The sequence below is a fragment of the Neovison vison genome, chromosome 4 (assembly GCF_020171115.1).
Source record: "Neovison vison isolate M4711 chromosome 4, ASM_NN_V1, whole genome shotgun sequence".
Classification (NCBI taxonomy): domain Eukaryota; kingdom Metazoa; phylum Chordata; class Mammalia; order Carnivora; family Mustelidae; genus Neogale; species Neogale vison.
In genome coordinates, this window is record NC_058094.1 from 142,750,053 (window position 1) to 142,764,050 (window position 13,998).

General features: G+C 52.2%; 1 protein-coding gene across 2 annotated transcripts in view; it reads right to left on the reverse strand.

The window, feature by feature from the left end:
• The window catches only part of CDHR3 (cadherin related family member 3), an 80,620-nt gene that overhangs the window by 16,760 nt on the left and 49,862 nt on the right, over positions 1 to 13,998 (reverse strand). For both annotated transcript variants that reach the window (XM_044244519.1, XM_044244518.1), the window contains 5 exons: positions 13,818 to 13,912; positions 13,330 to 13,434; positions 8,667 to 8,815; positions 6,692 to 6,881; positions 996 to 1,167 (listed from right to left, as the gene is read on the reverse strand). In XM_044244519.1, the coding sequence (XP_044100454.1) occupies positions 996 to 1,167; positions 6,692 to 6,881; positions 8,667 to 8,815; positions 13,330 to 13,434; positions 13,818 to 13,912 (711 nt within the window). The remainder of the gene's footprint in view (positions 1 to 995; positions 1,168 to 6,691; positions 6,882 to 8,666; positions 8,816 to 13,329; positions 13,435 to 13,817; positions 13,913 to 13,998) is intronic.

The following is a 13,998-nucleotide window of genomic DNA, read 5'->3' on the forward strand; positions in this document are numbered from 1 at the left end:
TTGCCTAACAGCATAGGCTCAAGACTTCAGGTTAGTTGAAGAGAAACATGATATAGAATCCTATAGGTAGGGATATTTCCATCCTTTAAAATATTTATGCATATGTGTATGGAATATATATAAAAATCTATGCATAGGGAAGAAGACAAGAGGGTAACATATCAAAATGTTAATAATGATTAACATTGAATAGTAATGTTGTTCTGTGTTTTCTACATTCTGCAGTGAAGATGTATTATTTTCCTAAACAGAAAAAATAGAAATTATTTTTTAGTTGACACGTGTGCATAAAATTGTTAAGTCTTTCTTGGGGGTGGAAGAAGGGCTTGAGGTGGGAGGTGTGGAGAGAATGCCTAGTGGGTTGCTTGTTCTCTCTGAGGCTCTCTATCCCTGATGCAAAGACCTCCCCCCACCTCCCAGACTGCTCTGCCCTTCCACTTCCCTCTCCTCTTTTCCCAACAGCCTTCAGCAGGAGCCCTATAGGTAACGGTCTTGCACAGCTCCCTGGGACCTGCCTTTCATGCCCCTCCGACTTCCAATTCTGCTCTTGTGCCCCTGTGGAGATGCTGCGGAGGGGGACATCTCCATACCCCTACTCCCTCAGGTCCCACAGTCAAGGTGCTGGACGTTCTCTCCCCTCACACCCCTCTGGGCCAGAGACGAGCACTCAAGTAAACCAAAGGGCTGGAGCCCAGAGTGCTAACGTGACCGTGACCGCGAGGGGCACACGGAACAGGCACGCCAGCTGCAAGCTTTGCAGGAAAGCATCCAGTCCTTAGCACCCCAGACACAACTATGCATAACAAATGATTCCTGGAACTTGGGTAAAATAAAGAGCGAATGGGGAAAACGGAGTCACTATTAAGTTTGTCAATTACAGTCGCTTTGAGAGGGAGTTACCTTGGATATTTCCCTCTACGGGGCAGCAAAAGCGCTATGCCTGTTACACCAGCCTCCCCGATGCCCTTTCAATGATGCAATGACCATTCACTGACCACGATTTTCCCAGAGCCAGCTGGATCCTGTGAAAATCTGCCGCTGCTCCCCACTCCAGATGGCGTGGTGAAGTTGAATTGGTTGTTTGGTGCTTTGCTGTCATCATCAAAGCAGAACTTGTTCAGGTCCAGAAGCAACGTCCCCTTGGCTGCTCTTTCAGGCACCATAATGCTGGCGAAAAGACACGATTCAGTATTTTCCCCAACAAATGGTGATTGAGTGTTCCTCCTGACATAGGCCCTAGGCTAGACACCTCTGCTTTTAATTTCAGTTCAAAGCTAGTCCATGGTGACGGCAGTCATCACCTAATGGGTTCCCTGTTTTGCCCTTGCCTCCTTTCAGACTCTTCTTAACACAGCAGCCAAAGGGATCCTGTTAAAACGTGTCAGGTCATGCCACTCCTCTGCTCCTAATCCTAAATGGCTGCTACTTCACTCCAAGTCCTCGCTTTGATCTAGAGGCTCTTCAAGATGTGCACACCCTGCCTCGCCTCGCCTGTCTGTACTCCTCGCTCGCTACAATGCTCCCTATTGGCTCCCGCCACCGGGCTTGCGGGCGCTTCTAGAACTCTTCCCCGGTGCTCCCGGAAGTCTGGGCTCAGGCCATCCCGCTAGCTGTGCAAGGCTCTCCCGGCAAACGCCCACCTGGCTTGCTCAACCGCTTTCTTGAGTCTCAATCAATGTTGCTTTCTCAGGCAGCCAGGCTGGGGCCCTTCTCTCAAATATCAGCCGCTCCTGCCCCTTGCTCCCTCTCCACCTCCCCTCGTTTATTTTAAATTCCTAGCACGTATCCTTTTCCCATCTACTACACAGTTACTCATTGATCCCATTTGTCTCCTGCTTCCCCCCTGGAAAGTAAGCTCCAGGAGGACAGAAATCTGTCTGCTCTCTTCTTGGCAGGCTCGCTGATGTCCGTCGATTGAGTGAATGGTGACTTAGGAGACTAGCACAGCCGTGAAGAAGGACAGAGGAACAGAGAAACAGAAAACCTGCCCTGCCTGCCACGGGTTTAGGACCTGTTTAGGGAAAATTGCCAGGAGCCTACCCACCTCACCTCACATGCTTTGCAACTCAGGATTTCTGCCTCTTGTGTTTTAACGGCTTTGACATCACAAAAGGGCCCCCTAACACATTAGTGTCATTTACCCAAGAGAGCTTCATTAAGGGTAGAATTCGGGGGTCCCAACCTCAGCGGACTCCAGTCGCACAAATGAGGAAATTTGCCCACACCCCGGAGCCATCTGGTCCAGCCACGCTGGCGGGCGGTGGCGGGTGGTGGGGGTGGGGTGGGGAAGGTGGTGGGGCAAGGAAGTGTGATTAATCCCTTCATGCTTCCGTTCATTCAGGGACTTGACTGTGCCCCCACGTTTCAGGTTTCCCATCTGTAATCTAGACATAAATCATGTCACCTTTGCTTCGTAACAAACCAGCCTAAAACGTAGTGGCTTAAAACGGGGCACTTGTTATTTCTTACAGGACTAAGGGCTATCCGGGAGTTCTTTGGGTTCCAGTGTCACTTGCTTCTAGTCTCTGTCGTCTGGCCATTCGGTTGGGTCTGGCTGGTCTAAGATGGCTTTGGCCACGTGTCTGGTGGCGGGTCGGCAGGAGGCCTCTGCTTCCTGCTGCCGATAACCTTCCCTGAGATGGGTCCAGGCTCTTTGCATGGACGTCTCAGGTTCCCAAAAGTAGCAAAAGGAGGCAAGTCCCATGTACACACATCATTCGAGCCTGGGCTGTATCCAATCTGTGAATGTTCCAGCGGCCAAAGCAACTGACACGGTCAGGTCCAGATCCAAGGAGTAGAAAGAGAAACCCATCCCTTGATGGGAGGAACGGGGTGGCTGAGGAATATGTGGCTGGTGTGTGGTTTGGTTTTTGCTGTCTACCTCAGTCAGCTCTCTCTTATGAAAGTGTGTCGTGGCTGCCACAAGAATGTGTCCAGAAGACCCTCAAACAAAGAACAAAGAACGTAGCTGACCACAGACCTTAGGCTGCTGTGCTCTGAAATCCACTGCTTCGTAGGCAGTGAGGCCACGTGCCTGCGACCAGGTGTCACAGATGCTCAGGCAGGCTCATTCCTGTCTGAGGGCAGCTGACTCTGGCACTAGGACCCCTTGATGCCTAGCCGAACCTTCCAGAACCTACACAGCATGCTAGAACATTTCTGCCTACCCTCCTTCCTACTTCCCTTCGCTGAGGCCAGTCTTGTGCTGTGGTCTCATGACTCCCCCAGCCTTGTCTAACTCTCCCCTATTTTCTTCCCAAGAAGTGCCCCCCTAAATAAAACACAGTATTATTTATTATATCAGATGGTTTGGGGGATCCAGACCCTGGTTCGGACTCTGGAAGGCAGAGTGCTCCATCCTCCCAAGAATCCCACGTCCTGCAGCCAGACGTTTCAGGCACTGTGCCTCTCGGGGCTGCCTAGCACGTTCTTCTCATTCTTTCCTCCCTGGCGCTTGGTATTTTCCCCCCAAACGCATGACTTGGAAAACCCCTCCCCCTCATTCATCAAGGCCTGCCTCAAAGGCCGGCTGCTCTTGCTCCCAGCCATCTGACCACGTTCCCTCCCTGCGCACAGGTGACTGGCCCAGCCGCAGTCTGAGCCCGCTGACCTTCTCCGCCTCTGGCTCACAAACAGCTTGCCAAGCGCTTTCAGCCAAGCGCAGGGCAATTTACAACCAGAGCAGGGGCTGTCTCGGCGCCTTTGATGCCTCCATCAGGCCCTGGGCTCATTCATCACCAGCCTGGGAAAGCTGCAGGGTCCTCTGTGCTAGGGGCTGTCTCCGTCTCCAGGCTGGCCTGAGTGCCTGCAGGACCCGTGTGACCCACGGGGGCAGGTGGGGGCTGGGCACGCAGCCACCTGCCTCCAACCCACTGGGTGCGGGCGCCCTCCCCCTCTCTTCCACCTGCTCTCCCAAACTCCCCAGCAGGGACCATGCTGAAAGCCCTGGAGAAGGAATAAATATTCAGGGATGTGTTGTCAGAGCTGCTGTCAGTCCTCTTCTGTTTGGTTTTTGGACCCACCTGTGTGCTCCGGCATGGTGGGAATGGGGAAGGTGGTAAGGATCGGGGGTGGGTGATGCCGGGTCAGGGGTGGGTGATGCCGGGTCAGGTTTTCCAGCCAGTGGAGTTTGCAAATGAGGCTGGGTTTCTGGAATAAAGATTTCCACCTCCTGAGGCTGCAGAGGAAGGAGCCCCTGCAGAGGATCTGCCCCTTCTCAGATCCTGGTTTTCACAGGATGCAAGTTGGAAAAGCCCAGAAGCGGGTCTTGAACGCTGTTCAACACCTTCACTGATCCGTGCAATTAGTCTAGTTTCTGCCTGGCATTGACCTTCAGGGCTAATTTGGAGAGATTATCAAGAGCCGGACTCTGCAAGGGGTGGCCTGGACAGCCTCGGATCATCAGACTGTGGTTTTCCCAACCAATATGGAATGCGGTCTACAAGCCACGCATCAGGGGAGCTGGGACGACGCCGGAAGTGCACCGGGCGGGGAGGAAATGGACAAGGAAGCTTGGAGACAGCACGGTCCTCACCAGTCACTGCTTCCCAGAGTTCTTACCCCTCAACACACACCCTCCACCTCTCAGGGTAGGGGAACGAGGAAGAGCAGAAGGGCCTAGGAAGGCAGAGCACGAGGACAGGAAATGCCCCCAGGCCCTAGAACCACCCAAGAATGCTAGCTTTAGATTGGGTTCTGGGATCGAGTCCCACATCGGGCTCCACATCGGGCTCCTTGCTCGGCAGGGAGCCTGCTTCTCCCTCTGCCTCTGCCTGCCTCTCTGTCTGCCTGTGCTCACTCGTTCTCTCTCCCTCTGTGTCTGACAAATAAATAAATAAAATCTTAAAAAAAAAAAAAAGAAAAGAAAAGAAAGTAGAAGTGGGACTCTGCACAGCATCTTGATGCCATCCCCAGAGCCCAGGCTAGGTTAACAGAGGTGGGTTCCATCCATGGGGGAATAGTGTAGAGGTCACCATCTGAACTACCCCGCGGCGACGAGCCCTACCCACCAAACAGACTCTGAGATTAGGGTTGGGATAAAAACCTATCGCATGGTCAAGTCCCTTCCTGACTTGATCAGGGACACAGCGGGAAGGAGATGACAATTTCGGATGATTCTAGGAAGGGCTTTGGTAAAGGGCTATTACAAAGGTGGAAACGGGGTATTTATGGAAATCCCCAGGGATGGTGTAGTATCTCAGAGCTCCTGAGGGCCGAGTTCCCTTACCTCCTCCTGGCCCAGAGGAGCCCCAGGAAGGAGCAGTTCCTGAAGCCAGAAGAGAGACTGCTGTGTGCAATCTGGGAACTTCAAGAGGTGGAGGGACTTCTCCAGCTGACAGGCAGGGAGCCAGGGGGGTAAATACCTTGACTTTATGCTCCCCTTTGCTCTAGGGCTTCCCAATGGACAAGCAGAAGCTACAGCGGAAGGGAGCCAATTCATATCCGTGTAGGTCGTTTCCATACTCCCAGGGCACAGAGCAGGGTGGGGAAGTCTGGAAGCTGCATCTGAAGGGGACAAATAGGGTCTGTCTAAACCTGGATTTAACTGTTTCGCTGCCAGACTCCAGGCCACACTGATTTTTAGCATCGTGCTGGGCTAGCCCTTTGAGAAAACAGGGAGACAATCATAATAATAAAGGAATTCATAGTTCTATTGCCAAACCTCAACAATCTTTGTCCTTTGCCCTACGGTCCTTTGCATGGCCACACTGTGGTCTAGATCTGTGTCCAAAGTCTCCTGGAGCTTAAAAACTGACCTTGCAGGACCTATCAAATGTCACACCTCAGAGGAAGACTCTCCATGGGGACATCTTAAAGGGGGACATGCTCTGGTCTTGAGCCTTGTTTCAGACACAGGGAATGCTCCAGCCAGCATCACTGTGGGGTGCCCCCCCCCCACGAGGAGCCCCCTTCGTGGTCCTGAGAAGCTGGAGACTAGCAAGTAGGAAGCCACAGAGACGAAGCCAACCCCGGGAGCGACTCGGATGGCATTTAGACAAAAGAGCTAGTAGAGAGACAGTGCTGTTCACCAAAAGGCATATTAACACAGAATCACGAGGGACTTTATTTTTAAATAATACCCAAGAGGTGTGACATGAAGCATAGGTCAAAATGTACAAAAGAACTTGTTTCTGTATTTTTCCCCCTTTCCGTTGCCTTTGGTTTACCAGCATTTAAGTTGTGTAAGGTGAATTCAAGGCTCTGTTTTGTTTTAAGTAAATACATGGTGTGATTTATTCCTATTACTGGCGATGTGTTTCTCAGGAAGCTCCTAGCTACTAATCCTAAGTCTCAGGTCTCTGTTATAACCGCTAACGAACAACACCGTCTGGCCACAGGCGGCAATAAAAAAAGAAAAGGCACAGCCCAGGGAATCTCTGTGGTACATTTCACCAACAAAGATGAACATGCTGTAGGAGGGAGCAAAAAAAAAAAAAATTAAAAATATATATATATATTGCCAGATTACGAAGGTACAGAAGGGAAACAAGGAAAAAGAAAGAAAATGAAGAGAGGGAAGAGAGGAAGAGAGAAAACCTGTCTCTGAAATCGGACACCTCAGGTGGGCTTCTGTTATTGAGACATGTCCCAGATGCCCCTGATTCTTTGGTCCCTGCCAGAGAAGCAGAGGAGTTGGGGCCCCACCGAGAGCCGGGGCGGGGGAGGGGCGGCGCCCAGCCCATGAGTATACCTGAAGGAGGTCTTGGAGCACGTGGCCGGGTTGTCATTAATGTCCTCCACGATGAAGGTTATCTGCATGCGATTTTCTTGACCTCCCGAGGGTCTGTCCTTCACTAGAACTTCCAGAGAAATGGAGGGATTTTGTCTTAATTCACCTGCGTCTCGGTCTAGCCTGTGGGCCACGTGGATCGTACCCGTCACTGAGAAGGCAAAGGTGAGAACACGACTCTTTGGAGACTTGGGGACAATTGGAAAGATCGTTTAGTGTGAGGACTGGCTTGCAGGGAAAACACCCTCTCTACAAACACATTTTTAAAAACTCAGGTAACTTCCTGTATTGAACATCGATTGGGATGCCCGGCCTGACCCTTCTAGAATGTTGCCTCAAACTTCAGGGTTGGCCTTGCCCGCTATAGGACTGGCAGACAGCCGACTCCAGCTCGACCCACTGTGCTTTCTCACTAGAGAACAGGTCACCGAGACCCACCAAGCAGGTTAACAGTGGAGCTACGTACGGATCGGGGGCCAGAACTCTTGCCACCGTGGTGGGCGGGGCAGCGCCAGTCCCCACCCTTGCAGTGACCCACCCACTTGTTCTCACGGGATCCCCAGGATCCTGTTGGTAGTTCTCCCCTATCTGTTTTTTCTCCTCTCATGCCTGGTTTGGCTTGCCTCCATTTTTGTTACTTGCAACCAGAGTCTTAATAAAGATGCCCCCCAAAACCACTGCATTTCTTAAAAGTTGCATTTGCAGTACTAGCGTGAACAGATTTCTAAACCATGGTTGTCCATGCTTACACCATTAGATGAGTGAGGTCTTTGATGACAGGACTAGACAGTGCTCAGAGATTGAGCACGATTATTGCCTAAGCCTGCCTCTCCTGGGACCAGACACCCTTCACCATAAAGCCAATGGGGCAAATAACACATCGTCTTTCTGGGACTGTCCAATGTTTGCCTCCACAAAGTCATTATGTAAAGTGAAGCCCTTTGGAAGAATGTGATAGGAACTTACGAGGTGGTATTGCCTAGGAGTGACCTCTTGGGTCACAATCTTTGGTCTGACTCCGCTTCGTACGCTGAAGACAAGTCATTGTCTTGGACAAGTCATTTACCCTGCCCAAGTCTCTCTCTTAGCCTTAGTTCCCTCATCTATAAAGTGTGGGTTACGATATTTGATTGGGTTGCTGTGCTGAGTTGAATACTTACAATGGAATACATATGGGTCACTTAAGATAGTACCTAGCATATGGGAAGACCCCAACAGAAGATGGCTGTCCTAGGAGGGACAGCTTTCCTCTGCACTGACATACTTAGTTGGGAAGATAACTCCCAGGAGCCCGGCAGATTGCTCTAGAATGATGCGGTCCAGTCTGGTAACCACTAGCCCCACGTTTCAGCACTTGAGATGTAGCTAGTCCAAATGGAGATACGTGCTCACTATAAAACACACAGCGAACTTACAGACTTGGTACAGTAAGTGATAATGTCAAATACGTCATTAATAAATTTAAGATCTTTGTTACACTTCATGACAATATTTTGGATATGTTGGAGTAACTAAGCTGCCTTATTGAAGATAATTTCACCTGTTTCTTGTTACTTTTTAAAAATGCGGCTACTGGACTTTAAACTTACACACATGGCTTCTGTCCTGCTTATTTGTGGACAGTGTTGGTCAGGATCTTCTTTTCAGGAGACTCCCAGGCACCCTTAGGGTAGTGAACTCACCCATTCCTACACCTGCTTCGAAGGTGAAGGAGGGACATAGCTGGTCACCTTGGGACCCTGTTCAGTTTCCCCGATCCTTATCCCAGCTGCTTTTAATGCATCCGTTACCCTGATGTGTTATGATATTCTCTACAGAAGGGCATGCCCCAGAACAGAAGACAGATGAAATATTTGTGAAAGAATCCAAATGGCTGAATGAAAGGGTGCACAGGAGGGTGAGTGTGTGTGTGTGTGTGTGTGTGTGTGTAACTTACACTGGTTGATCACAAAATAGCGGTTAGCAGTCGTGATGCTGTAGAGCAGGAAGCTGGTGAAACCCTTGTCGTCGGGGTCCTCCGCGGTGACATTGGCCACAATGGTGCCTGAAGCCAGCTCCTCAGCGATCGTGTACACTCGCTCCAGGCTGAGCAGAAATACAGCAGACACAGCTCATTTTCAGGGGCACGGGAGGGTGGAGTCTGCGGGGTGGGTATTTTGGTTTGCGCTAAATATAGCCTCGAGCTTCTGAAGCTGCATCCGCAGGCTCTGAGAAAGCAGTCACCGCTGAAAGGAGGGGGGACAGGCTTTTGCGTTTCCAAAGATCACGTCCCCGCGGCTGCTACCATGGACAGTGGCCTCGGCCTCCGATGCCGCACAGGCCTGACGCCGATTCACAACGGCCTGGGCGTTAACGTCTTTTATAATCGGGATGCTTGGCCCATCCGGCCACCTTCTCTCCCTCTCCGATTCTTGTGCAAAAGCTCCCTGAGTGATTTTAAAAATCCATCTGGACCCAAGTTCCTGGCCCATCCCCTGGCTGCCACCAGAAGCGATGGTCAATAAACGATAAGTACTTTTATTTCTTCTCTGTCTTCTTTGTTTTGTTCTGTCTTGCCTGCAGAAGCAGAGTTGACGCACAGAACATGCACACCTCCCTGAGTTGCATTTCTCGTAAGGTCAGCTCTCTGAATAGAGACGCCAAGGTCACTGCCCTCCGACGGTGACTTCTTAGAAGATAACCCCAAATCGCAAACTTACCCATCTTCCTCAGGCCTCCCCTGCTTTGGGGACGGGATGATAGTGAGGCAGATAGGTTCCAAGTTTTAACCACATGACTTGGGTAAATTGAGTAATTTTGAAGGCACCAAGGGAGGCTTATTGTTTAGAATAATCCTGCAGGAAATCGTTCTGCTGAGGGAAAGTCATTTCAGTGGGACAAATCATCACCCCCCGATTTACCAGTTTCCTAAGTTTGGATTTTCCCTTCCTTAAGAAGGAAACGTTATATCTCAGGTCTAAATGATCGCATTCGTTTGGTGAGGTCAGGATTTTTCTGCAGTTCTGTCTCATCCTTCTCGCAGGGCAGATGGGACCAAAGGGAAGAGAAAGGAGAGGGAGAGGGAATGTCCAGCTAATGTCAGACCAAGGCAGGCCGAGAGAGGCTGCGACCAGGCCCTCCCTCACCGGGGTTCCTGCCTGGGTTCTGGGTCTTGAGGTGACCCATTCTTGAGGTGACCTCCTATCGGTGCCCTCCACTGTGGGGGTCAGTAATCCTGTTCAGGCCAAGAGGCCACCCAGTGCCCCCCTGACGCTGCCCATTGATCCACTTACTTGCCTGACGCCTTTCTCAGTGAATCTGGGCTGTGGCCCATTGTGGGGGAGGAGTAGACAAAGGGGAGTGGAACCAAGGAGGCAGGGGTGGCAGGAGCCAAACCCAGAGTGGGAGGAGAGAGGGAGGTAGCCTCAGCTCCCAGAGCTGTACTAAGCCCTTGTGTTCCTGATGTGAGAGCCTCTGTTTCTAACACGTTCTATCTTTTCTTTGGTTACTTTGAGTGGCTTCCGTTGACTTCGAACACAGAGACTGCTACGGCTCCTGTGCCACCTTCACCCCTTGGCCCCTCTGCTCCCAGTGTGGTCCCTGCATGTCTCCCAGGTCTCCTCGGAGATTCTGGATCTGAACGCAGAACTCAGGCCAGCTCTGGACTGCAGAATCGAGCGCCGCGTTTTCCCAAGAAGACCGAGGGACTTTGCACTTCAAAGTTTGAGAAGAGCTCTTACAAGGAATCACCAGAGGTGACAACCGCAGATACCCAGGCTGTCCTAGGACAGAGGACCCCTTGGGAGGGGACTTCTTGCAAGACAGTGGTTCTCACTTGGGAGCGACTGTGCTGTTTGTCACAAGCAGAGGCAGGGGCTGCTACTGGCCTCCAGTGGGAGAGCCCAGGGGTGCAGCTACGCCCCATACAGTGTGCGGGTCAGCGCCCACCGCCCACCGCAGGGAATGTCCAAAGAGCAGCTGCTTAGGGCACGCTGTTCTGCAGGTTCCTCTGCCCCGAACCTGGCACTCTGGGAAATCAGGTCCCGTGGAGGGGACTAGTCAGGCTATCGCTTAGGTACACCATTCTCTCCTTGGCTCACCTGATAGTGAGCCTGGCAGAAGGCAAAAAATCTTTGGTTTATTTGGTCTGGGGACCCAAGACCCAAGTGTGTATAGAATTACATTTAACATAAAGGGGGGACCCTCAGCCCACAGTTAAGACCTATACAGCCAGGGTCCCTGTGGTCAGCTGACGGGGTCAAGCTCTGATACCATTACATCCGCATCCCCCCACCTTCTTCCTACTGCCCATCCCCCCTTAATACCGGGCTACCAGGGCCCAGGGGAGGGGGGAGACAAGGACCAGGGGCCACATTCATGAGGAAGGGCATGAATCCCAGAGGATGGCTTCAGTGTTACGAATGCGTATGCAGTAGGTGCATAAAAGTGTGCGTGCACTGCGAGGCACCAGGTTGAAAATGATGGCAGGGAGATACCGAAGAAACGGGCAGTGGGAGAGAGACTGCTGGAGTCTAAGGTAAAGTGCTCTGCCAAAGCGACAAGCATGGTGCTTGCTCCATAGAGGGCAAATAGAAGTCAAGTACTTTTACAAAAAGGTGCTCGACTGTAATAATAGCAGGATCCGTGAGTACACAGCAGGAGGCCACAGAGCATTGGGGGTTTGCCCCCACTCAGGGGGAAGACGGTGAGCTCTCTGCCCCAGAAAGGGCGTTCTCTTTGGCTGTATTCAGTGCGGGGCTTTACTAGCTAGTAAAGATAGGAGGGTTGTTTCCATATTCCGCAGCTGAATCAGTCTGAGGGTTTAATTGTGTTAATTCTGAATTAAAGAACTCATGGCTCGTCCTGGCGCTGGTTTGGAAGGGAAAGAAGGATCATGGCTCCAGGGAACCAGGAAAGCCCTCCACGTCAGTACCTACTTTGAAACCGAGCAGACTCTTGCAAACCACGGGCGGCTGAAGGACAAGGTCGATTCTGATGAGCCCGTGGGTGAAGTCAGGGCAGCCCCCCTGCCCCAGGGCTTCCAGGGATAGGCTCTTTCAGACCTATCCCTGCCAACACCCACGGGTCGCTGTTTGACTTAAAGCCCGATGACTTTTTACGAAACGGTTAAACGGTCACACAGATCTTTTGTCTGGCATGGAGCCTAACAGGATCATTTCTCAAACCAAAAAAGAGAACCCGAGTTCCAGACCCATCTCTGGGGGCCCCAGCAACCAGCCAAGGCCACGTTCTCTTTCTTTTGGAAGATGTCGTCCAAACCAGACAGTCTGCCCCTTGGGAGAACTTACTTCTCCCTTTGCAGCCCTGTTAACCTGCCTCCCCATGTCACAGATTGGAATGGGGGGGGGGCAACACAGCAGACCGCATGGCCGTCGCCTGCCCCTGGGGGTTACCCATGAGTCGGCATTGCTGTGCCGGTGAGTACTGGAGTCTGCATCCAAGCGGGGATGTCACAGCTCGTTATGAACCGCTGGTGCTGGGCTCCCGGGGGAACCCGACTGCAGAAACGGATCGCCGTCAGCCTTCCGAGCTTCGTGGGGCCACGGGCGTCGCTGGGAAGCCTGATGCGGGCGTGTCTGCTGCTCTTCCCTCCACGTGGACCCCCAGCCCCTGGGCTGCAGATTCCTCACATCCAGAAGGCTCACAACTGTGCTGTGTTTTGCCAAACAGGACCGGCTTAGCCGATGCATAGGGCGGCCTTAAACCTGCCGGTCGCAGAAGACTTTTGCAAACGTTCTACATAGTTCTGGGGCCCGGGGCCTTTCTGCTGGTGGAGTCTCCCCAGCTTCCCGTATTTTACTCACGGCCACGAGAGCAGTTACTCTCACTCTCCAGGCTGGTGATTTCACGGTTCCCTCGGGCTGGTTCCCGAGCCCAGCTCAGCAATGGGGATGGGGCCAGTCTGGCAAGCAGTAGGCCGGGTGGTTTGCAAGTCGTTTTCCAGCTCAGAATCCCATCTTCCCTCTGAGATCCCAATCTATAACAGGCTTGACTGTCCCCTTTGGGCCTGGGCTGGGGGCCAGGCCCATTCCCCCAGGCTGCCTGCACCAGACTTGCTTCCCTACCTCACCTCTACCGCCAGATCTCTTTTCTGGACCCACCGTGGCAGGAAGAAATCTAAAATACCCCACCGCGGGCAGGCCTCTTAGGCACCCTTGTCAGAGACCTCTCCTCAGTCAGAGAGGACACCGTTCTGAGAGTGGACTTTATAGAGCCTTGATAGAGCCTTGTCAGATGGCGCGTGTCCTTGAACTTCACTATTAATCATGCTGGACACTCTATTAAATAGTACCTGCCTTGTCGTTACCTCCTACACAGGTCCAGCGGCCAGCCCCGCAGCAGGGGCATCGTGTCCAGCCCCTCTCCCCACTCCCCACCATACCCACAACCCCATGGTGCAGAGGAAAGGCGAGCAAAGCTGGCAGGGGGATGTCCGGAGGTCAGAGAAGAGACACTGAAGATCTCAGGCCTCTTGTCTCTCCTCCGGGCTAGGGCAAAGGGCATCCTTCTGGCGTTTATTAAATGTGTCTGAGAAAGCCAGGCCGCCCAGAAGGGATGGCGGCTGTGGCCCATGGAGCCCCACACGCCCTCAGGCCTACCTGGTGAAGCGTGGGATTTCATCGTTGACATTCACAATGTTCACCTGGAGCGTTGTGGAGGCTTGGAGCCCTTGGCTATCTCTCACTCCCGCAAGCAGAGGGAAACTGTCAGGGAAACCCCCCGGAGTGAGGGACTCAGGCTTTGCTGACACTACCTCTAAGTGGAGTGGGGGGAAGATGGGGTGGGATGAGGGGGGAAGGTTGGTCTGCCCCATTCTGCCCACCGTCCTCCAGATGCACCTACAGAGTCAGAACTGCTAGGTCAACCCTTCCCCTTCCTTGTCTCTACAAACCCACCCTGCCCTTCTTATTATGTGGAGATGAAGATTTGCGATGGGGAAGGAGGCCTTAGTTCCTCTTCCTTTTGGGGGTCTCCCTACCCTCTGAACTCAGCAGGAAGGCAGCAGAATCTGCTCGGGGCCTCCCTCGGTTCCCCACGCCTGCTCCTCGACCCTCAGACTTCAACCAAGGTCATTGGCAAAAGCTACCTTTTGGGTCCTGCTTCAAAGTCAAATTCTATTGTGGAGAAAAGGGTCCCATTAGCAGACATGCTGAAGTTCACCGAGGAGATGATCAGGAAATACTAAAAAACAAAGAGAAGAAAGAATGTGACTAAATGTACCTCTTCTTCTTTTTCTGGGGGGACTATTTTGTTCTATTCCTGTTTTA